At 41.7% G+C, this 25,682-nt stretch overlaps 1 protein-coding gene across 3 annotated transcripts in view; it reads left to right on the top strand.

Moving 5' to 3' along the window:
* Positions 1-25,682, top strand: part of LOC122817622 — a 357,468-nt gene that overhangs the window by 237,922 nt on the left and 93,864 nt on the right. The window contains exon 7 of one of the 3 annotated variants that reach the window (XM_044090671.1): positions 2,587-2,656. The exons of the other annotated variants lie outside the window; for them this stretch is intronic. Coding sequence (XP_043946606.1) covers positions 2,587-2,592 — 6 coding nt within the window. The 3' untranslated portion in view covers positions 2,593-2,656. Of the gene's footprint in view, positions 1-2,586; positions 2,657-25,682 lie in introns of those variants that run through there. 3 annotated transcript variants of the gene reach the window in all.

The following is a 25,682-nucleotide window of genomic DNA, read 5'->3' as shown; positions in this document are numbered from 1 at the left end:
GAGAACAATAGCACTTGAAATACAATATTCAAAGCGCTCATTCAGAGTGTTGCCCCGATAACGGAAAAGTTCCATATATATATAGGTCCACTTTTAAATCCCAAAATACCAAAATCTCGAGTTTTGAGATACTGAACTCAAAACACAGAGATTTCGGTATCTCGAAATTTAAAAGTGGAAAAAAATAACACAACTCAACTAAAATAAAGTGTTTGCAGGGGGGCAAGTCCCCCTGCACCCCCCCCACTTAAATATATCAACTCTGAGATCGAGCTACAGTGAAGAGAACAGTAAGTGCAACAGGAGCATTACCATTCTCTTCACTGTAGAGTGATCTTGGAGTTGGTATATTTAAGTAGGGGGGGCACTTTATTTTAGCTGTGTTTCTTTTTTTCTTTTTTTACACTTTTAAATTTCGAGATACAGAAATCTCGATGTTTTGGGTTCGGTATCCCAAAACTCGAGATATTTCGGGATTTAAAAGTGGACCTATATATGTATATGCGTGTGTGTGTGTATATATATATATATATATATATATATATATATATATATATATATATACATATATATATATATACATACACACACACACACACACACACACACACACGCCCGCACAAGCTTTTATTTGAATTTTTATACAGACAGAGAAGGATGCAAGGATATTTTATGGGCTGCAAGAAAATGCTAGACATTTATTTCACTGTGTATTTTATACTTTGTGAACTCATGGAGGCTGAAGTTGTGAGTTCAGTGGGAGTGGTAAGCAGTAGATAGCCTATCTACTACAAGAGGAGTGGTGTCTGGCTTAGAAATTGTAGTTTATTGGCCATTTGGGCAGTTTTTCCGTAACTTTCTGGTTTAAAAGCCTGTGTTTGCATGGTTTTGCACTTGTTTAAGCTCTGCACTGTGGCGCCTAGCTGAGACAAACTATTACTGGTGCCAGAAAGCCCACTATTTGTTTTTTCCCTTAGATCTTGCTAGTTCTTTCCCTCTTGCACTTCAAATAGCCTAATTACTTTGCACTTCAATAGGTTTTTGTAGCAATTATTGTAGCACACCTAAGTGCCATCAGCACTAGTTGTTCTTCACGGAAATAGCTCCAGTGTTTATTAGTTATGACCACCCCTCCTGGCATGATTAAAGGGCAGTTCCCTGTGCTTTCTCCTATTAACCTGGCCTAGCTGGTCAAGAGGAGAAGGTCAACACCTGCACTACACCACATAGAACACATAGCCCTCCAGAATACCCACTTTCACAGCTCTCACATAAAACCACAAGCCACACACCCCCCCTTCACGGAGGCTCTCAACAGAAATTTACCCAAACAGTATAGGCCTCCAAGACAGAAACGCTCTTGACCACCACAACATAGCACAAACCACAGGACACATAGCTTACCTCCACAATGTGCCTCTCAACCTAAGCCCCTAAGGCTAAACACCTTGCCCAATACACTAATCATAGTTGACTCAATAATGAGGCACACAGATGTCCCACTCACTAGGTTGAATAAGGAGACGGTAGCAGTCAGCTTTCAGGTGCCAGAATCCGACACATAACATATGTACTCAGGTCACTCCACAACAAGTACAAGTATGACTTTGTCATTATCCATGTGGGTGTGAATGTCCTGAGACGCCCCTCCCTGGACTACATGAAGAGAGACATGGTAGAGCTCTCGGACTGTGTGGCTCAGGCCGAATTAGAATAGAATTAAGATTCGTGGATGATTTGTTTTCCAGTATTAAAGGTGAATTTGATGCCAGTATTTTTGTAACACATCTCAATAAGACATCAGATTTTTTGTCATTTACATTGAGATGTTTCGGACATAAGATAAACTTTCTAGATATCAAACTTAAGTGGGATTGCAGGACAGGTTGCTTTTGTAGCAATATATTTAGGAAAAGCACGTTTTCCAGTAATTATTTACATTGGTCAAGTAATCATCCAGATTATATGAAACAGAACACGCCGAGGGGGCAATACATTAGAGCGTCAAGCATAATTAGTAATGATGACAGTTTCATGAACGAAGTTGAACAAATTACTAACTTATTTTTAGAAAGAGTCTATCCAGCAGCTTTGTTGGAGAAAACAGCTGTAGAGGTTATTACTGAAAGGCATGTTCATTTTCCACCTATTTTAAAAGAAGGTTTTCAAGCTAAACTGAAGGTAGATTTAAAGACTTCCAGAGAACTACCACGTTGTTATTTGGAGATGTCTGTTGATACCTCAGATATCAAAAATAACATCACACATAACTGGAGAATTATTAGTAGACAAAGATGTTGGACAAGCATTTGGCAATATGCCATTATTTGTCAATACTAAGCTTTGTAGTATTAAACAACTTTTAGATAAAAATGATAATAAAATTCCCATTAGTAATATTAATACCAATAACAGCAAATGAACCTATAAATGTAATGGTTGCAGCAGCTGTTGATACATTTATGTAAGTCCTTTTGTGACATTACCTCATTTGAATAATACCATTTATTTTAAGTTTAGATATGGATGTCATTCTATTGGTGTGATTTATCTTGCTATGTTCAGCTTGTGAATCATTTTATGTAGGCATGACTACTAGACGCCTACGGGATAGAATAAAAGAACACAAGGGCTATAAAGAGAAGGGATGAGTATAAACATTCTAAATTGTGTACTAATTTTAATAAGTTCTTATTTACTGTCCTTGAACAGGTTAGTTTAGATAAAAAAGGAGGTAATTTTAAAAATCAAGTAGAAACTATTGAAGTAAGTTGGCAGATAAAATTAAGGGCGGATATTTTACCAGGTTTAAATGAACATATCAATATTGTGTTTTTTAGAAAGCAGGAAATTAAATGTTTAATAGTATTTTAGCTCTAGCATTCTTTAATGGTTTGAATGAATTCATTGGCTGATCATTATTAATTGGTTAGATATTTTATGTTTAAATTGGATGGTAATTTCATTATTCTGATAAAGTGTTTTACGAAAGCGAAGATAAACTTTTTTACACTAATCCAGTCTGTTGGTTCTTCTGTGGATTACAGCAAATTTTTTGTTTTTGGGATCCAGTATCTGTCTATTTGGGATGACAAGATTGACAGACCTCGATGCTTTGCCAGAGATGGCCTGCATCTGTCACCCCTAGGTTTCTGGGTACTGGCTAAGGCTCTTCCCACCCCTGTAGTGCTTTTTTAGGTGGTGTTCCAAAGACCAAATTACCACTATAACACCTACAATTAACTCCAATCTGAGGGTCATGCTGCTCAACGCTAGAAGTCAAACTCAAGATGCACTCGCTTGAAGCACTCCTCAAAATAGAGAATATCGACACTTGTGCTGTAAGTTTAAAGTGGCAGAGAGCACCCCTGTGCTACAAGGCTATAACTCATTCCATACCCTTCGCCCAGAAACATGAACCGAAGGTCCAAATTCGGTGGTGTCTCCATATTCATAAAGGATATGCACACCTCCAGACTAGTTGCCCAGCATAATGAATCTGAGATACTTCAGGTACAACTAACATGGAGTAAAATGGCAATCCAGGTCATAGCCTGCTATAGGTCCCCAGCCATGTCCCTAGACTCACTTAACCTTCCTAAGCACCATGGAATCTATCAAGGTCCAACCCAACACTCTCTTACTAGAAGACTACCCCTCCATCGACTGGGAAAACTATTGAAGCACCAATACACTGGCCCAACGCTTCCTGGAATTCATCAGTTTCAATGGCCTAGGCCAGCTCATTCTGACCCTAACTAGAGGAAGCAACATCCTTGACCTGGTTATTACGAACATGGGTGACTGTTGCTCTACACCAATAGTCAATTCTTCCCTGGTCAGATCTGACCATAAACTAATCACCATGGAAATCCACATCTCACCCCCCCCCCCCCCCCCGCAAAGGTAACCACCTTGAAAAACTTCTCCAAAGCTGACTTTGGACTCCTAAAAACTGAGGTGTCTAACTTCACAGCACCCATGCCAATCGAAAATAGCTGCATGAATACCGAATCATATACCAATGCACTGTACAAACACGTACATAAATACATGGAACTAGCCATACTCAACAGAACCAAGACGCTCTCCTCCAAAAAAAGGAAGCCAATCTGGTGGACCCCTGCCATTAATAAACTCTAAAACAGAAGGAAGAAACTGTTGCAGAAAAAGGAAAAGTCCCAGGACTGGAAAAACTCCTTTATTAGCCTCAACAAAAAGTTGAGATCCCTCATCAAATCCTCTAAAGCCAGCTATGAAGGGAGAATTGCGGCAGACACTAAAAACAATCACAGCGCCTTCTATAGCCATATCAAGAACCTCCACGGCAGTACCCAGATTTTCTCTGAGTTACTACACAATGGTACCTCCTAAACTGAGCCAACAGATATTTCCAACATACTGGCTGCAGATTCAGTGCCAACTTTGCCTCTCTCCCCCCTAAAGGACCAGTCATAATATCGGGAGAATGCCAGGCACCCAGCATTACTGCAGCACAGGTTAAAGCTGCATTATGCAAGGCCATGAATACAGCTTCCATGGGACCTGATAATATCCCTGGCTGTGTTCTACATTAACTGCCAAGCAAACTGGCACCACATCTGTGAGCCCTGTTCAGTCACAGCCTCACCGCAGGCTGTGTCCCTACCGAATGGTGCACTGCTACAGTCATCCTTCTCCATAAAGGGGGAGCAACTACAGACCCTAGGAATTATCACCCCATTAGCCTGATGAGTCTGATATGTAAAGCTATGGAGTGCATCATGGACATGAATAACAAAGAATAAGAAATCTCCAAACTCTAGACCCCATGCAATTTGGCTTTGTGAAAGGCAGATCATGCCTGCTCAACATGGTTGACTTCATTGAGTCAGTCACCAGGGCTGTGGATGAAGGTAAGGCAGTGCATATAGCCTACCTCTATCTGACCAAGGCCTTTGATACCATTCCTCACTCAAGAATTATTGATAAACTCACCAAACTAGGCATCAACCCGTATATCACAAGGTGGGTTGCAAATTGGCTCACAGATAGAACACACAGTGTTAAAATAGTGGACTCCAAGTCAGACTGCTGACCAGTCACGAGTGGAGTCCCACAGGGATCGGTCCTGGGTCCTCTCCTGTTCGGTATCTACTTTTCAGAAGTCCAGCCCAAAACAAAGGGACTCTGGATGACTAATTTCACAGACAACTGCAAGCTGGGAACCATTATTAACTCCCTAAGTGATGCATGCATCCTACAGAAAGGCCTTACTGAGACCAGTGACTGGTGTCGAAACCATGGCCTTAAGCTTAACGCCAAAAAATGCATCATCCCTTTTGGTTAAAACTCAGTTCCTACTAATTACCACATTGATGGGAGCACACTGAACACTGAAGGCATTATAAGAGATCTGGGGACACAGGTTGACAGCAACCTCTCCTTCAACCACCACATTGCCACTGTGGTTAGAAAGTCCTTCTGTGTTACACATCTCATTGCCAAGGGTTTTGCATCCAGGAAGAAAGAGGTCATCATCTCTCTGTACTCCTCCCTCATTAGACAAATCATAGAGTATAATGCCCCATTTGGCATGTATCTCACTAGACACCTGCAACAGCTGGAAAGACCAGAGAAGTACCTCACGAAGAGGATCCTAGGGATTAAACACATGTCCTGTACAGACAGATTCAAAAGACTCCAGCTATTCTCCGTCTCATATCGCCTGCTTACAGGCAGTCTCTGCTTGACTTACAAAGCATGTCTGACCCAGCTCTGTTAGAAATGCTACATCTAAAGAAATCCCAATCGCTCAGCACCACATGCTACGGAGACATCAACCTGAGACTGCCCATGCTCTGGAATAGACTTCCCATGCATGTCAAGCAGAGCACCTCACTGTGCCTCTTCAAGAGAAATCTTGATGAGTGGATGGTTAATAGAAAGTTCACCTCAGGGATCACTCCAGTGGCTGTACTTGATACAGGCAATGGCAACTAACTTCGGGCAGCATGATGCCACTGTGGGCTAGGCTTGTAAAGGCTCCAGGGCCATTAGCCTAGTACACACCTATGAACATATTTTTATATTTTCATGTGCCCCATTTCATGTTTTATTTGAAGCCATAATTTTAAATGGAAATAGAGAAGCAATATGCTTGTGGAAAGAAATATCTTAAAATAAATCACATTTTTGTACATTTGTTTGCTTGTAAAATAACTGGTAATTCGTTTAATATCTCTGAGGTCTAAGAATTCAAATTCCACTTGAATTAAAAAAAAAATATATATATATATATATATATATATATATATATATATATATATATATCTATGATATAGGTATACATATATAGATATATATTATATAGATATAGATATGATTTTGAAGTGGAAAACAAGCTCTGCTTTTACATGGAAGGCAAAGCCCACCTTCAGTGCAGGAGACTTAGCTTCTGCATCCCCTTACTTAATGCAGCTATCACAGATGTTGCAGATCCGTAGGGAAAGGACATTTACCCCACATTCTTTTAACCTTAGTCCACATACATTTTGGCACTCAAACATTTGCACTCATGATATTTGATATACTGTTGTTTTCTGAGTAACTCTGGTATGTATAATGCATTACTTATTTTTTTCAGGGTTATTCATGTTTTTTTTTTTAGAAATGGGAAATTATTTTTTGTAACTAACGATTTGTAAATCTACCATTGAACTTTAGTACACTGAAGGCCTTGTGTTTTTGGTTAAGGTTGTTAGTGTCATTCGAAGAGGGTCCAGTGTTTATCAGTCTAGGAGGATATGACAGACCACACTGATTCACCAGGGGTGGCCCGCATCCGTCCCCATAAGGATTTTGATTATTGGCAAAGATATTGGGGCAGCTTCCAAAATAGTTGCTGTTGGTACAAGTCCAGCTTGATTCCAGAAGACCTGCTCACAGTTTATTACTGACTTCGGTGTAAGGCCTATATATAAACAGGCTTACTCTGGGGGACCAGATTCCAAAATCCCTGCTGTGTGTAAGTGGTCACTTACATGGAGAGCAAGTCTGTTGGAATCGGTGCCATTATCCTCCCCCAAACGTCTTTTTTTTTATCCAAGACCACCCTGATAAACATGCCATCATAACAAAGCAGGTAAATGAAAATATGAAGGGGTTATTGCTTAATGCAATGAGCCGAAACAAGAGACTCCATTCCCTACAAACCCTCCTTATTCCTGAGGCCACAGACTTCTGTGTAGTGACGGACACATTTTAAAATAACAAAAAGGGAAAATGGTAGAGGTATCTCAGCCTTCATCCAGAAGAAGCTCACATCAAAGATAGTAAGCAGTTTGACGTCCTAGAACTTCTCCACATCCAAATAACCATTAGAAAGGTCCCATGCTACATTTTAACTAGGTATAGAACTCCCTCAATGAACCAGGAAGGCCACAATACCTAACTACAGCAACTGGAATCCGGCAGTATTAAACCAAATACCATTTTCTTAGGTGATCTAAACTATCCAACTATATAATCAGAATCACATTTATTGGCCAAGTATGCACGCATACAAGGAAGTTGATTCCGGTTTCAGTGACTATCCAAGACTCAATTACATAAATGACATACGTACAACTATTAAGAACAAGAAAAAAAGTAAATATAAATATGCGTACAAGGTGCAAAGTGCAACTTAGTGCAAGAAATACTGAAATAAATTCCGAAAGAAACAAGCTGAGTTAGTTTATGAACGTGATGGCCTGTGGAAAAAAACGTTCTTATATCTGCTTGTTTTGGTGTGTATTAATCTGTAACGCCTGGCTGATGCTAATAGTTCAAAAAAATGGTGGCCTGGATGTGAAGGGTCGGTGATGATTTTCTCTGCCCTTTTCATGACTCTAGAATAGTACAGATCCTGTAAGGAGGGCAAACTAGCACCAATGATATTTTCGGCAGACCTGACTATTTGATGTAACCTATTTTTGTCATGATTAGGCAGAGATCCAAACCACACTTAAGGATGAGCTGAGAAAAGACTCAATGACTGCTGTACAGAACTGAATCAACAGCTCCTGTGGGAGGTTTAACTTCCTCAGTGGTCACAGAAAGTACATTTGCTGTTGTGCCTTTTTATGATGGACCCTACATTGGTCTCCCACTTCAAGTCCCGTAAGATTTTAGACTGGGAAATCTACACCACAACTAGTGCACAAGCACAGAAATTCTTGGACTTCTTCAATACCAGTACCCTGGAACAGTTAATAAGAGTACCCACTCAGGGCAATATCATCTTAGATCTTGTCTTTACTAACATGGGAGCACCTTACACCATTTCTTGCATGTTATCTTCCCTTGTTAAGTCTGGTCATGAAGGCATCTTTTTCTAAATAAAATTGAAACCAGAGACCACGGCCAGCCAAGGTGCGTTTAGAAATTTCTCTAACACAGAAGTATATCAAACCCAGTTAACTCCACTGAACATGTGGAAACATATACCACCATACTATAGAGGCATCCAAACAGCTGCATCGATGTAGGTATACGCTGCAGGAAAATGTGCTGGGCAAACCCCAGAAACAAACACACATGGCAAAATCATAATACCAACAGTCAACACTTTACAATAAAAGGAAGATAATTTTCAACAAAAGTAAGAAGAGTAATTCCAAGAGTGAAAGAGCTTTCATCAATAAACAAACAAGTCAGGAGTTTAATATAATCCACCAACGCCAAGTATGAGGCAAAAGAAGCCATCCAAGTTAAAGTCCATCACTAGGCCTTTTCAGTTATGTTTGCAATCTTAGAAGCGCAACACAGCAATGCACTGAGCTGATGGTGAGTGGTATTTATGCTGAGGCTGAAGATATCGTAAACCAACTGGCAGATACATTCACCTCAAACTTTACCCCTTTCCCCTCTGCCTGTCCCAGAAAATATGCTTGAAATCAACTCACCTCCAGCTGTCACACAATTCCAGGTTCTAACAGCACCATCAAAAGCTAAAAATACTGCATCAGTGGGTCCTAACAATATCTCTGGATATAACAAACTGCATGAAGCATGATTACCACCCTCCTATCAACACTGTTCAATCATCGCCTCCATACTATTTTTTTACCAAGCAAATGAAGAACAGCTACACTCATTCACCTGCAAAAGGAAGGGCCTTCCACAGACCTATGCAGTTACATACCATAATTCTGACCAGCCTCAGAGGCAACAATTTATCACGGAGATGAACAATAATGACAGGAGGAGTCTCCAAACACTGGACTCATCTCAGTGTGGATTCGTTAAGGGCATGTCATTCTTATTTAACGTGATGGTCTTTTTTGAAAAGATCAAAGCAATGGATGAAGGTAAAATGGTACACAGTGCCTACCTCAGCCAGGTGAAAATGTTTGACACATTCTCTCAGGTATAGTAGAAAAGATTAATAAACTGGGAATAAATGCCTGTGTCACCCACTGGATTGCTAACTGACTCGCAGATAGAATGCAGGAGGGCAAAACAGGGGAAGCTACCACCACAAAAAGACCAGTCACCAGTGGAGTAACCCAGGGTTCAGTTCTACGACATCTCATGTTTGGCATCTACTTTTCTGAAGAAAAAGCCAATACCAAATGATGCACTGCAAGCTAGGAGCAGTTATTGAATCCCTAATTGACTTGGCTATCATGCAGGAGGATTTGTCCCAAACAAATAACTGTTGCCTGGCTCATGGGCTGAAATTAAATGCCAAAAAATGCATTATAATATCCTTTGGGAAGTTATGTACCTCAGGGAACAACCACAATGACAATACATCCCCAAGAGTTGACACAGTTGTTCAGAGTTTGGGAACTTAAGTGGAGAGTGACCTAACGTTCGGTCAACACATGTCCACTCTTGTAAGAGAGACCCTTTCTATACTGCAAAGCTTAAAAAAGGGATTACATCTAGATATAGAGAAGTTATTGTCCCTCTTTACTCAGCCCTCATTAGGCCAGTCATAGAGTATGGTGTCCCCTGTGACATGTACCTCTCCAGACACATGCAACAACTAGAGCACCCACAGGGATACCTTACTAAAAGGATACAAGACCTAAACAATATGTCCTAAATGGACCCCCTCAAAGCCCTGTCACTGTACTAAGTATCCTACCGACACATGCAACAACAACTAGAGCACCCACAGAGATAACTTACTAAAAGGATACAAGACCTAAACAATATGTCCTAAGTGGACTCCTCAAAGCCCTGTTACTGTACTCAGTATCCTACAGACACACGCAACAACAACTAGAGCACCCACAGAGATACCTTACTAAAAGGGTACAAGACCTAAACAATATGTCCTAAATGGACCCCCTCAAAGCCCTGTCTCTGTACTCAGTATCCTACAGACATATGCAACAACTAGAGCACCCACAGAGAAACCTTACTAAAAGGATACAAGGCCTAAAGAATATGTCCTAAATGGACCCACTCAATGCCCTGTCACTGTACTCAGTATCCTACAGACACATGCAACAACAACTAGAGCTCCCACAGAGAAACCTTACTAAAAGGATACAAGACCTAAACAATATTTCCTAAGTGGACCCCCTCAATGCCCTGTCATGGTACTCAGTATCCTACAGACACATGCAACAACAACTAGAGCACCCATGGAGATACCTTACTAAAAGGATACAAGACCTAAACAATATGTCCTAAATGGACCCACTCAAAGCCCTGTCACTGTACTCAGTATCCTACAGACACAATGAACAACAACTAGAGCACCCACAGAGATACCTTACTAAAAGTATACAAGACCTAAGCAATATGTCCTAAATGGAACCACTCAAAGCCCTGTCACTGTACTCGGTATCCTACAGACACATGCAACAACAACTAGAGCACCCACAGAGATACCTTACTAAAAGGATACAAGACCTAAACAATATGTCCTAAGTGGACCCCCTCAAAGCCCTGTCAATTTACTCAGTATCCTACAGACACATGCAACAAAAATTAGAGCACCCACAGAGATACCTTACTAAAAGGATACAAGACCTAAACAATATGTCCTAAATGGACCTCCTCAAAGCCCTGCCACTGTACTCAGTATCCTACAGACACATGCAACAACAACTAGAGCACCCACAGAGATATCTTACTAAAAGGATACAAGACCTAAACAATATTTCCTAAGTGGATACCCTCAAAGCCCTGTCACGGTACTCAGTATCCTACAGACACATGCAACAACAACTAGAGCACCCACAGAGATACCTTACTAAAAGGATACAAGACCTAAACAATATGTCCTAAGTGGACCTCCTCAAAGCCCTGCCATTGTACTCAGTATCCTACAGACACATGCAACAACAACTAGAGCACCCACAGAGATATCTTACTAAAAGGATACAAGACCTAAACAATATTTCCTAAGTGGATCCCCTCAAAGCCCTGTCACGGTACTCAGTATCCTACAGACACATGCAACAACAACTAGAGCACCCACAGAGATACCTTACTAAAAGGATACAAGACCTAAACAATATGTCCTAAATGGACCCCCTCAAAGCCCTGTCACTGTACTCAGTATCCTACAGACACATGCAACAACAACTAGAGCACCCACAGAGATACCTTACTAAAAGGATACAAGACCTAAACAATATGTCCTAAATGGACCCACTCAAAGGCCTGTCACTGTACTCAGTATCCTACAGACACATGCAACTACAACTAGAGCACCCACAGAGATAACTTACTAAAAGGATAAAAGACCTAAACAATATGTCCTAAATGAAACCCCTCAAAGCCCTGTCACTGTAGTCAGTATCCTACAGACACATCCAACAACAACTAGAGCAACCACAGAGATACCTTAGTAAAAGGATATAAGACCTAAACAATATGTCCTAAGTGGACCCCCTCAAAGCCCTGTCACTGTACTCAGTATCCTACAAACGCATGCAACAACAACTAGAGCACCCACAGAGATACCTTACTAAAAGGATACAAGACCTAAACAATATGTCCTAAATGGACCCCCTCAAAGCCCTGTCACTGTACTCAGTATTCTACAGACACATGCAACAACAACTAGAGCACCCACAGAGATACCTTACTAAAAGGGTACAAGACCTAAACGATATGTCCTTAATGGACCCCCTCAAAGCCCTGTCACTGTAGTCAGTATCCTAAAGACACATGCAACAACTAGAGCACCCACAGAGATACCTTACTAAAAGGATACAAGACCTAAACAATATGTCCTAAGTGGACCCCTCAAAGCTCTGTCACTGTATTCAGTATCCTACAGACACATGCAACAACAACTAGAGCACCCACAGAGATACCTTACTAAAAGGATACAAGACCTAAACAATATTTCCTAAGTGGACCCCCTCAGTGCCCTGTCATGGTACTCAGTATCCTACAGACACATGCAACAACGACTAGAGCACCCATGGAGAAACCTTACTAAAAGGATACAAGACCTAAACAATATGTCCTAAATGGACCCACTCAAAGCCCTGTCACTGTACTCGGTATCCTACAGACACATGCAACAACAACTAGAGCACCCACAGAGATACCTTACTAAAAGGATACAAGACCTAAACAATATGTCCTAAGTGGACCCCCTCAAAGCCCTGTCAATTTACTCAGTATCCTACAGACACATGCAACAAAAATTAGAGCACCCACAGAGATACCTTACTAAAAGGATACAAGACCTAAACAATATGTCCTAAATGGACCTCCTCAAAGCCCTGCCACTGTACTCAGTATCCTACAGACACATGCAACAACAACTAGAGCACCCACAGAGATATCTTACTAAAAGGATACAAGACCTAAACAATATTTCCTAAGTGGATCCCCTCAAAGCTCTGTCACGGTACTCAGTATCCTACAGACACATGCAACAACAACTAGAGCACCCACAGAGATACCTTACTAAAAGGATACAAGACCTAAACAATATGTCCTAAATGGACCCCCTCAAAGCCCTGTCACTGTACTCAGTATCCTACAGACACATGCAACTACAACTAGAGCTCCCACAGAGATAACTTACTAAAAGGATAAAAGACCTAAACAATATGTCCTAAATGAAACCCCTCAAAGCCCTGTCACTGTAGTCAGTATCCTACAGACACATTCAACAACAACTAGAGCAACCACAGAGATACCTTAGTAAAAGGATACAAGACCTAAACAATATGTCCTAAGTGGACCCCCTCAAAGCCCTGTCACTGTACTCAGTATCCTACAGACACATGCAACAACAACTAGAACACCCACAGAGATAACTTACTAAAAGGATACAAGACCTAAATAATATGTCCTAAATGGACCCCCTCAAAGCCCTGTCACTGTACTCAGTATCCTACAGACACATGCAACAACAACTAGAGCACCCACAGAGATACCTTACTAAAAGGATACTAGACCTAAACAGTATGTCCTAACTGGACCCCCTCAAAGTCCTGTCACTGTACTCAGTATCCTACAGACACATGCAACAACTAGAGCACCCACAGAGATACCTTACTAAAAGGATACAAGACCTAAACAATATGTCCTAAATGGACCCCCTCAAAGCCCTGTCACTGTACTCAGTATCCTACAGACACATGCAACAACAACTAGAGCACCCACAGAGGTACCTTACTAAAAGGATACAAGACTAAACAATATGTCCTAAATGGATCCCCTCAAAGCCCTGTCTCTGTACTCAGTATCCTACAGACACATGCAACAACAACTAGAGCACCCACAGAGATACCTTACTAAAAGGATACAAGGCCTAAACAATATGTCCTAAATGGACCGACTCAGTGCCCTGTCACTGTACTCAGTATCCTACAGACACATGCAACTACAACTAGAGCTCCCACAGAGATAACTTACTAAAAGGATAAAAGACCTAAACAATATGTCCTAAATGAACCCCCTCAAAGCCCTGTCACTGTAGTCAGTATCCTACAGACACATGCACCAACAACTAGAGCAACCACAGAGATACCTTAGTAAAAGGATACAAGACCTAAACAATATGTCCTAAGTGGACCCCCTCAAGCCCTGTCACTGTACTCAGTATCCTACAGACACATGCAACAACTAGAGCACCCACAGAGATACCTTACTAAAAGTATACAAGACCTAAACAATATGTCCTAAATAGACCCCCTCATAGCCCTGTCACTGTACTCAGTATCCTAGAGACACATGCAACAACAAATAGAGCACCCATAGAGATACCTTACTAAAAGGATACAAGACCTAAACAATATGTCCTAAATGGACCCCCTCAAAGCCCTGTCACTGTATTCAGTATCCTACAGACACATGCAACAACAACTAGAGCACCCACAGAGATACCTTACTAAAAGGATACAAGACCTAAACAATATGTCCTAAATGGACCCCCTCAAAGCCCTGGCACTGTACTCAGTATCCTACGGACACATGCAACAACAACTAGAGCACCCACAGAGATACCTTACTAAAAGGATACTAGACCTAAACAATATGTCCTAAGTGGACCCCCTCAAAGTCCTGTCACTGTACGCAGTATCCTACAGACATATGCAACCACTAGAGCACCCACAGAGATACCATACTAAAAGGATACAAGACCTAAACCATATGTCCTAAGTGGACCCCTCAAAGCTCTGTCACTGTATTCAGTATCCTACAGACACATGCAACAACAACTAGAGCACCCATGGAGATACCTTACTAAAAGGATACAAGACCTAAACAATATGTCCTAAATGGACCCACTCAAAGCCCTGTCACTGTACTCAGTATCCTACAGACACATGCAACAACAACTAGAGCACCCACAGAGATACCTTACTAAAAGTATACAAGACCTAAGCAATATGTCCTAAATGGACCCACTCAAAGCCCTGTCACTGTACTCGGTATCCTACAGACACAAGCAACAACAACTAGAGCACCCACAGAGATACCTTACTAAAAGGAAACAAGACCTAAACAATATGTCCTAAATGGACCTCCTCAAAGCCCTGGCACTGTACTCAGTATCCAATGGACACATGCAACAACAACTAGAGCACCCACAGAGATACCTTACTAAAAGGATACTAGACCTAAACAATATGTCCTAAGTGGACCCTCTCAAAGTCCTGTCACTGTACTCAGTATCCTACAGACACATGCAACCACTAGAGCACCCACAGAGATACCATACTAAAAGGATACAAGACCTACACCATATGTCCTAAGTGGACCCCTCAAAGCTCTGTCACTGTATTCAGTATCCTACAGACACATGCAACAACAACTAGAGCACCCACGGAGATACCTTACTAAAAGGATACAAGACCTAAACAATATGTCCTAAATGGACCCACTCAAAGCCCTGTCACTGTACTCAGTATCCTACAGACACATGCAACAACAACTAGAGCACCGACAGAGATACCTTACTAAAAGTATACAAGACCTAAGCAATATGTCCTAAATGGAACCACTCAAAGCCCTGTCACTGTACTCGGTATCCTACAGACACATGCAACAACAACTAGAGCACCCACAGAGATACCTTACTAAAAGGAAACAAGACCTAAACAATATGTCCTAAATGGACCTCCTCAAAGCCCTGTCACTGTACTCAGTATCCTACAGACACATGCAGCAACAACTAGAGCACCCACAGAGATACCTTACTAAAAGGATACAAGACCTAAACATTATGTCCTAAATGGACCGACTCAACGCCCTGTCACTGTACTCAGTATCCTACAGACACATGCAACAACAACAAGAGCACCCACAGAGATACCTTACTAAAGGGATACAAGACCTAAACAATATTTCCTAAATGGACCGACTCAACGGCCTCTCACTGTACTCAGTATCCTACAGACACATGCAACAACAACTAGAGCACCCACAGAGATACCTTACTAAAAGGATACAAGACCTAAACAATATGTCCTAAATGGACCCACTCAAAGCCCTGTCACTGTACTCAGTATCCTACAGACACAAACAACTACAACTAGAGCTCCCACAGAGATAACTTACTAAAAGGATAAAAGACCTAAACAATATGTCCTAAATGAAACCCCTCAAAGCCCTGTCACTGTAGTCAGTATCCTACAGACACATTCAACAACAACTAGAGCAACCACAGAGATACCTTAGTAAAAGGATACAAGACCTAAACAATATGTCCTAAGTGGACCCCCTCAAAGCCCTGTCACTGTATTCTGTATCTTACAGACACATGCAACAACAACTAGAGCACCCACAGAGATACCTTACTAAAAGGATACAAGACCTAAACAATATTTCCTAAGTGGATCCCCTTAAAGCCCTGTCACGGTACTCAGTATCCTACAGACACATGCAACAACAACTAGAGCACCCACAGAGATACCTTACTAAAAGGACACAAGACCTAAACAATATGTCCTAAATGGACCCCCTCAAAGCCCTGTCACTGTACTCAGTATCCTACAGACACATGCAACAACTAGAGCACCCACAGAGATACCTTACTAAAAGGATACAAGACCTAAACAATATGTCCTAAATGGACCCACTCAAAGCCCTGTCACTGTACTCAGTATCCTACAGACACATGCAACTACAACTAGAGCTCCCACAGAGATAACTTACTAAAAGGATAAAAGACCTAAACAATATGTCCTAAATGAAACCCCTCAAAGCCCTGTCACTGTAGTCAGTATCCTACAGACACATTCAACAACAACTAGAGCAACCACAGAGATACCTTAGTAAAAGGATACTAGACCTAAACAATATGTCCTAAGTGGACCCTCTCAAAGTCCTGTCACTGTACTCAGTATCCTACAGACACATGCAACAACTAGAGCACCCACAGAGATACCATACTAAAAGGATACAAGACCTAAACAATATGTCCTAAATGGACCCCCTCAAAGCTCTGTCACTGTACTCAGTATCCTACAGACACATGCAACAACAACTAGAGCACCCACAGAGGTACCTTACTAAAAGGATACAAGACTAAACAATATGTCCTAAATGGATCCCCTCAAAGCCCTGTCTCTGTACTCAGTATCCTACAGACACATGCAATAACAACTAGAGCACCCAGAGAGATATCTTACTAAAAGGATACAAGACCTAAACAATATGTCCTAAATGGACCCCCTCAAAGCCTTGGCACTGTACTCAGTATCCTACGGACACATGCAACAACAACTAGAGCACCCACAGAGATACCTTACTAAAAGGATACTAGACCTAAACAATATGTCCTAAGTTGACCCCCTCAAAGTCCTGTCACTGTACGCAGTATCCTACAGACACATGCAACCAGTAGAGCACCCACAGAGATAGCATACTAATAGGATACAAGACCTAAACCATATGTCCTAAGTGGACCCCTCAAAGCTCTGTCACTGTATTCAGTATCCTACAGACACATTCAACAACAACTAGAGCACCCACAGAGATACCTTACTAAAAGGATACAAGACCTAAACAATATGTCCTAAATGGACCCCCTCAATGCCCTGTCATGGTACTCAGTATCCTACAGACACATGCAACAACAACTAGAGCACCCATGGAGATACCTTACTAAAAGGATACAAGACCTAAACAATATGTCCTAAATGGACCCACTCAAAGCCCTGTCGCTGTACTCAGTATCCTACAGACACATGCAACAACAACTAGAGCACCCACAGAGATACCTTACTAAAAGTATACAAGACCTAAGCAATATGTCCTAAATGGACCCACTCAAAGCCCTGTCACTGTACTCGGTATCCTACAGACACATGCAACAACAACTAGAGCACCCACAGAGATACCTTACTAAAAGGATACAAGACCTAAACAATATGTCCTAAGTGGACCCCTCAAAGCTCTGTCACTGTATTCAGTATCCTACAGACACATTCAACAACAACTAGAGCACCCACAGAGATACCTTACTAAAAGGATACAAGACCTAAACAATATGTACTAAATGGTCCCCCTCAATGCCCTGTCATGGTACTCAGTATCCTACAGACACATGCAACAACAACTAGAGCACCCATGGAGATACCTTACTAAAAGGATACAAGACCTAAACAATATGTCCTAAATGGACCCACTCAAAGCCCTGTCGCTGTACTCAGTATCCTACAGACACATGCAACAACAACTAGAGCACCCACAGAGATACCTTACTAAAAGTATACAAGACCTAAGCAATATGTCCTAAATGGACCCACTCAAAGCCCTGTCACTGTACTCGGTATCCTACAGACACATGCAACTGGAGCACCCACAGAGATACCTTACTAAAAGGATACAAGACCTAAACAATATTTCCTAAGTGGACCCCCTCAAAGCCCTGTCAATTTACTCAGTATCCTACAGACACATGCAACAGAAATTAGAGCACCCACAGAGATACCTTTCTAAAAGGATACAAGACCTAAACAATATGTCCTAAATGGACCTCCTCAAAGCCCTGCCACTGTACTCAGTATCCTACAGACACATGCAACAACAACTAGAGCACCCATAGAGATATCTTACTAAAAGGATACAAGACCTAAACAATATTTCCTAAGTGGATCCCCTCAAAGCCCTGTCACGGTACTCAGTATCCTACAGACACATGCATCAACAACTAGAGCACCCACAGAGATACCTTACTAAAAGGATACAAGACCTAAACAATATGTCCTAAATGGACCCCCTCAAAGCCCTGTCACTGTACTCAGTATCCTACAGACACATGCAACAACAACTAGAGCACCCACGGAGATACCTTACTAAAAGGATACAAGACCTAAACAATATGTCCTAAATGGACCCACTCAAAGCCCTGTCACTGTACTCAGTATCCTACAGACACATGCAACAACAACTAGAGCTCCCACAGAGTAACTTAGTAAAAGGATAAAAGACCTAAACAATATGTCCTAAATGAAACACCTCACAGCCCTGTCACTGTAGTCAGTATCCTACAGACACATTCAACAACAACTAGAGCAACCACAGAGATACCTTAGTAAAAGGATACAAGACCTAAACAATATGTCCTAAGTGGACCCCCTCAAAGCCCTGTCACTGTACTCAGTATCCTACAGACACATGCAACAACAACTAGAGCACCCACAGAGATACCTTACTAAAAGGATACAAGACCTAAATAATATGTCCTAAATGGACCCCCTCAATGCCCTGTCACTGTACTCAGTATCCTACAGACACATGCAACAACAACTAGAGCACCCACAGAGATACCTTACTAAAAGGATACTAGACCTAAACAATATGTCCTAAGTGGACCCCCTCATAATCCTGTCACTGTACTCAGTATCCTACAGACACATGCAACAATTAGAGCACCCACAGAGATACCATACTAAAAGGATACAAGACCTAAACAATATGTCCTAAATGGACCCCCTCAAAGCCCTGTCGCTGTACTCAGTATCCTACAGACACATGCAACAACAACTAGAGCACCCACAGAGATACCTTACTAAAAGGGTACAAGACCTAAACAATATGTCCTAAATGGACCCCCTCAAAGCCCTGTCACTGTAGTCAATATCCTAAAGACACTTGCAACAACTAGAGCACCCACAGAGATACCTTACTAAAAGGATACAAGACCTAAACAATATGTCCTAAGTGGACCCCTCAAAGCTCTGTCACTGTATTCAGTATCCTACAGACACATGCAACAACAACTAGAGCACCCACAGAGGTACCTTACTAAAAGGATAGAAGACTAAACAATATGTCCTAAATGGACCCCCTCAAAGCCCTGTCACTGTACTCAGTATCCTACAGACACATGCAACAACAACTAGAGCACCCACAGAGGTAACTTACTAAAAGGATACAAGACTAAACAATATGTCCTAAATGGACCCCCTCAAAGCCCTGTCTCTGTACTCAGTATCCTACAGACACATGCAACAACAACTAGAGCACCCACAGAGATACCTTACTAAAAGGATACAAGGCCTAAACAATATGTCCTAAATGGACCGACTTAACGCCCTGTCACTGTACTCAGTATCCTACAGACACATGCAACAACAACCAGAGCACCCACAGAGGTACCTTACTAAAAGGATACAAGACTAAACAATATGTCCTAAATGGACCCCCTCAAAGCCCTGTCACTGTACTCAGTATCCTACAGACACATGCAACAACAACTAGAGCACCCACAGAGGTAACTTACTAAAAGGATACAAGACTAAACAATATGTCCTAAATGGACCCCCTCAAAGCCCTGTCTCTGTACTCAGTATCCTACAGACACATGCAACAACAACTAGAGCACCCACAGAGATACCTTACTAAAAGGATACAAGGCCTAAACAATATGTCCTAAATGGACCGACTTACCGCCCTGTCACTGTACTCAGTATCCTACAGACACATGCAACAACAACTAGAGCACCCATGGAGATACCTTACTAAAAGGATACAAGACCTAAACAATATGTCCTAAATGGACCTACTCAAAGCCCTGTCACTGTACTCGGTATCCTACAGACACATGCAACAACAACTAGAGCACCCACAGAGATAATTTACTAAAAGGATACAAGTCCTAAACAATATGTCCTAAATGGACCCCCTCAAAGCCCTGTCACTTTACTCAGTATCCTACATACACATGCAACAACAACTAGAGCACCCACAGAGATACCTTACTAAAAGGATACAAGACCTAAACAATATGTCCTAAATGGACCTCCTCAAAGCCCTGTCACTGTACTCAGTATCCTACAGACACATGCAACAACAACTAGAGCACCCACAGAGATACCTTACTAAAAGTATACAAGACCTAAGCAATATGTCCTAAATGGACCCCCTCAAAGCCTTGGCACTGTACTCAGTATCCTACAGAGACATGCAACTGGAGCACCCACAGAGATAGCTTACTAAAAGGATACAAGACCTAAACAATATGTCCTAAGTGGACCCCCTCAAAGCCCTGTCAATTTACTCAGTATCCTACAGACACATGCAACAAAAATTAGAGCACCCACAGAGATACCTTACTAAAAGGATACAAGACCTAAACAATATGTCCTAAATGGACCTCCTCAAAGCCCTGCCACTGTACTCAGTATCCTACAGACACATGCAACAACAACTAGAGCACCCACAGAGATATCTTAGTAAAAGGATACTAGACCTAAAGAATATGTCCTAAATAGACCCCCTCAAAGCCCTGTCACTGTACTCAGTATCCTACAGACACATGCAACAACAAATAGAGCACCCACAGAGATACCTTACTAAAAGGATACAAGACCTAAACAATATGTCCTAAATGGACCCCCTCAAAGCCCTGTCACTGTACTCAGTATCCTACAGACACATGCAACAACAACTAGAGCACCCACGGAGATACCTTACTAAAAGGATACAAGACCTAAACAATATGTCCTAAATGGACCCACTCAAAGCCCTGTCACTGTACTCAGTATCCTACAGACACATGCAACTACAACTAGAGCTCCCACAGAGATAACTTACTAAAAGGATAAAAGACCTAAACAATATGTCCTAAATGAAACACCTCACAGCCCTGTCACTGTAGTCAGTATCCTACAGACACATTCAACAACAACTAGAGCACCCACAGAGATACCTTACTAAAAGGATACAAGACCTAAACAATATGTCCTAAATGGACCCCCTCAAAGCCCTGTCACTGTACTCAGTATCCTACAGACACATGCAACAACAAATAGAGCACCCACAGAGATACCTTACTAAAAGGATACAAGACTTAAACAATATGTCCTAAATGGACCTCCTCAAAGCCCTGTCACTGTACTCAGTATCCTACAGACACATGCAACAACAACTAGAGCACCCACAGAGATACCATACTAAAAGGATACAAGACCTAAACAATATGTCCTAAATGGACCTCCTCAAAGCCCTGTCACTGTACTCAGTATCCTACAGACACATGCAACAACAACTAGAGCACCCACAGAGATACCTTACTAAAAGGGTACAAGACCTAAACGATATGTCCTAAATGGACCCCCTCAAAGCCCTGTCACTGTAGTCAATATCCTAAAGAAACTTGCAACAACTAGAGCACCCACAGAGATACCTTACTAAAAGGATACAAGACCTAAACAATATGTCCTAAGTGGACCCCTCAAAGCTCTGTCACTGTATTCAGTATCCTACAGACACATGCAACAACAACTAGAGCACCCACAGAGGTACCTTACTAAAAGGATAGAAGACTAAACAATATGTCCTAAATGGACCCCCTCAAAGCCCTGTCACTGTACTCAGTATCCTACAGACACATGCAACAACAACTAGAGCACCCACAGAGGTAACTTACTAAAAGGATACAAGACTAAACAATATGTCCTAAATGGACCCCCTCAAAGCCCTGTCTCTGTACTCAGTATCCTACAGACACATGCAACAACAACTAGAGCACCCACAGAGATACCTTACTAAAAGGATACAAGGCCTAAACAATATGTCCTAAATGGACCGACTTAGCAGCCCTGTCACTGTATTCAGTATCCTACAGACACATGCAACAACAACTAGAGCACCCACAGAGGTACCTTCCTAAAAGGATAGAAGACTAAACAATATGTCCTAAATGGACCCCCTCAAAGCCCTGTCACTGTACTCAGTATCCTACAGACACATGCAACAACAACTAGAGCACCCACAGAGGTAACTTACTAAAAGGATACAAGACTAAACAATATGTCCTAAATGGACCCCCTCAAAGCCCTGTCTCTGTACTCAGTATCCTACAGACACATGCAACAACAACTAGAGCACCCACAGAGATACCTTACTAAAAGGATACAAGGCCTAAACAATATGTCCTAAATGGACCGACTTACCGCCCTGTCACTGTACTCAGTATCCTACAGACACATGCAACAACAACTAGAGCACCCATGGAGATACCTTACTAAAAGGATACAAGACCTAAACAATATGTCCTAAATGGACCTACTCAAAGCCCTGTCACTGTACTCGGTATCCTACAGACACATCCAACAATAACTAGAGCACCCACAGAGATACCTTACTAAAAGGATACAAGACCTAAACAATATGTCCTAAGTGGACCCCCTCAAAGCCCTGTCACTGTACTCAGTATCCTACAGACACATGCAACAACAACTAGAGCACCCACAGAGATACCTTACTAAAAGGATACAAGACCTAAACAATATGTCCTAAATGGACCCACTCAAAGCCCTTCCACTGTACCCAGTATCCTACAGACACATGCAACAACAACTAGAGCACCCACAGAGATACCTTACTAAAAGGATACAAGACCTAAACAATATGCCCTAAATGGACCCCTCAAAGCCCTGTCACTGTAGTCAGTATCCTACAGACACATGCAACAACAACTAGAGCAACCACAGAGATACCTTAGTAAAAGGATACAAGACCTAAACAATATGTCCTAAATGGACCCTCAAAGCCCTGTCACTGTACTCAGTATCCTACAGACACATGCAACAACAACTAGAGCACCCACAGAGATACCTTACTAAAAGGATACAAGACCTAAACAATATGTCCTAAATGGACCCCCTCAAAGCCCTGTCACTGTATTCAGTATCCTACAGACACATGCAACAACAACTAGAGCACCCACAGAGATACCTTACTAAAAGGATACAAGACCTAAACAATATGTCCTAAATGGCCCCTCAGACCTGTCACTGTACTCAGTATCCTAGAGACACATGCAACAACAAATATAGCACCCATAGAGATACCTTACCAAAAGGATACAAGACCTAAACAATATGTCCCAAATGGACCCCCTCAAAGCCTTGGCACTGTACTCAGTATCCTACGGACACATGCAACAACAACTAGAGCACCCACAGAGATACCTTACTAAAAGGATACCAGACCTAAACAATATGTCCTAAATGGCCCCCTCAAAGACCTGTCACTTTACTCAGTATCCTACAGACACATGCAACAACAACTAGAGCACCCACAGAGATACCTTACTAAAAGTATACAAGACCTAAACAATATGTCCCAAATGGACCCCCTCAAAGCCATGTCACTTTACTCAGTATCCTACAGACACATGCAACAACAACTAGAGCACCCACAGAGATACCTTACTAAAAGGATACAAGACCTAAACAATATGTCCTAAATGGACCCCCTCAAAGCCCTGGCACTGTACTCAGTATCCTACGGACACATGCAACAACAACTAGAGCACCCACAGAGATACCTTACTAAAAGGATACTAGACCTAAACAATATGTCCTAAGTTGACCCCCTCAAAGCTCTGTCTCTGTACTCAGTATCCTACATACACATGCAACAACAACTAGAGCACCCACAGAGATACCTTACTAAAGGATACAAGACCTAAACAATATGTCCTAAATGGACCCACTCAAAGCCCTGTCACTGTACTCAGTATCCTACAGACACATGCAACAACAACTAGAGCACCCACAGAGATACCTTACTAAAAGTATACAAGACCTAAGCAATATGTCCTAAATGGACCCACTCAAAGCCCTGTCAATTTACTCAGTATCCTACAGACACATGCAACAGAAATTAGAGCACCCACAGAGATACCTTTCTAAAAGGATACAAGACCTAAACAATATGTCCTAAGTGGACCCCCTCAAAGTCCTGTCACTGTACTCAGTATCCTACAGACACATGCAACAACTAGAGCACCCACAGAGATACCATACTAAAAGGATACAAGACCTAAACAATATGTCCTAAATGGACCAACTCAAAGCCCTGTCGCTGTACTCAGTATCCTACAGACACATGCAACAACAAATAGAGCACCCACAGAGATACCTTACTAAAAGGATACAAGACTTAAACAATATGTCCTAAATGGACCCTCAAACCCCCCCCCCAAAACAAACCCAAAAAAAGAACAAAAAAAAAAAAAAAACCAAAACCCCCCCAACCCCCCCCCCAAAAACCCCCAAAAAAAACCCCCCAAAAAACCCCAAAAAAAAACAAAAAAAAATAAAAAAAACCCCCCCCCCCCCCCACCCACGACAATCAAAAAAAAAGCACCCCCCCCAAGGATACCAAAATAAAAAAAAACCAAAAACCAAGGGCCCCTCAAACCCGCACTTTTTTTCCCCCGACACCAAAACAAATAAGACCCAAACCTTAAAAGGTAAAGACCTAAACTTTTCCTAAAAAACCCCTAAAGCCCTGCACACTAGACCAAATCAAAAAACAAGACCCAAAATATTCTAAAAGGAAAAAACCCAAAAATGTCCTAAAAAACCCTAAAGCCCTGCACACTAGACCACAGAACTCAAAAAACAAGACCCAAAATTTCTAAAAGGAAAAAACTAAACTATGTCCCAAAAACCCCCCAAAGCCCCCAAAATAGACCACCCCAAAAAAAAAACCCAAAAATATTCTAAAGGAAAAAACCCCAAACTATGTCCCAAAACCCCCCTGCACACTAGACCACAAACTCAAAAAACAGACCCAAAATATTCTAAAGGAAAAAACCCCAAACTTGTCCTAAAAAACCCCCCAAAGCCCTGCACACTAGACCACAGAACTCAAAAAACAAGACCCCAAAAAATTCTAAAAGGAAAAAACCCCAAACTTGTCCCAAAAACCCCTAAACCCTGCACACTAGACCACAGAAACAAAATAAGAAAAATATTCTA

This window comes from Protopterus annectens, chromosome 13.part0 (genome assembly GCF_019279795.1).
Source record: "Protopterus annectens isolate FY-2018-M chromosome 13.part0, PAN1.0, whole genome shotgun sequence".
Classification (NCBI taxonomy): Eukaryota; Metazoa; Chordata; order Ceratodontiformes; family Protopteridae; genus Protopterus; species Protopterus annectens.
This window is presented reverse-complemented; position numbering and strand designations above follow the sequence as displayed.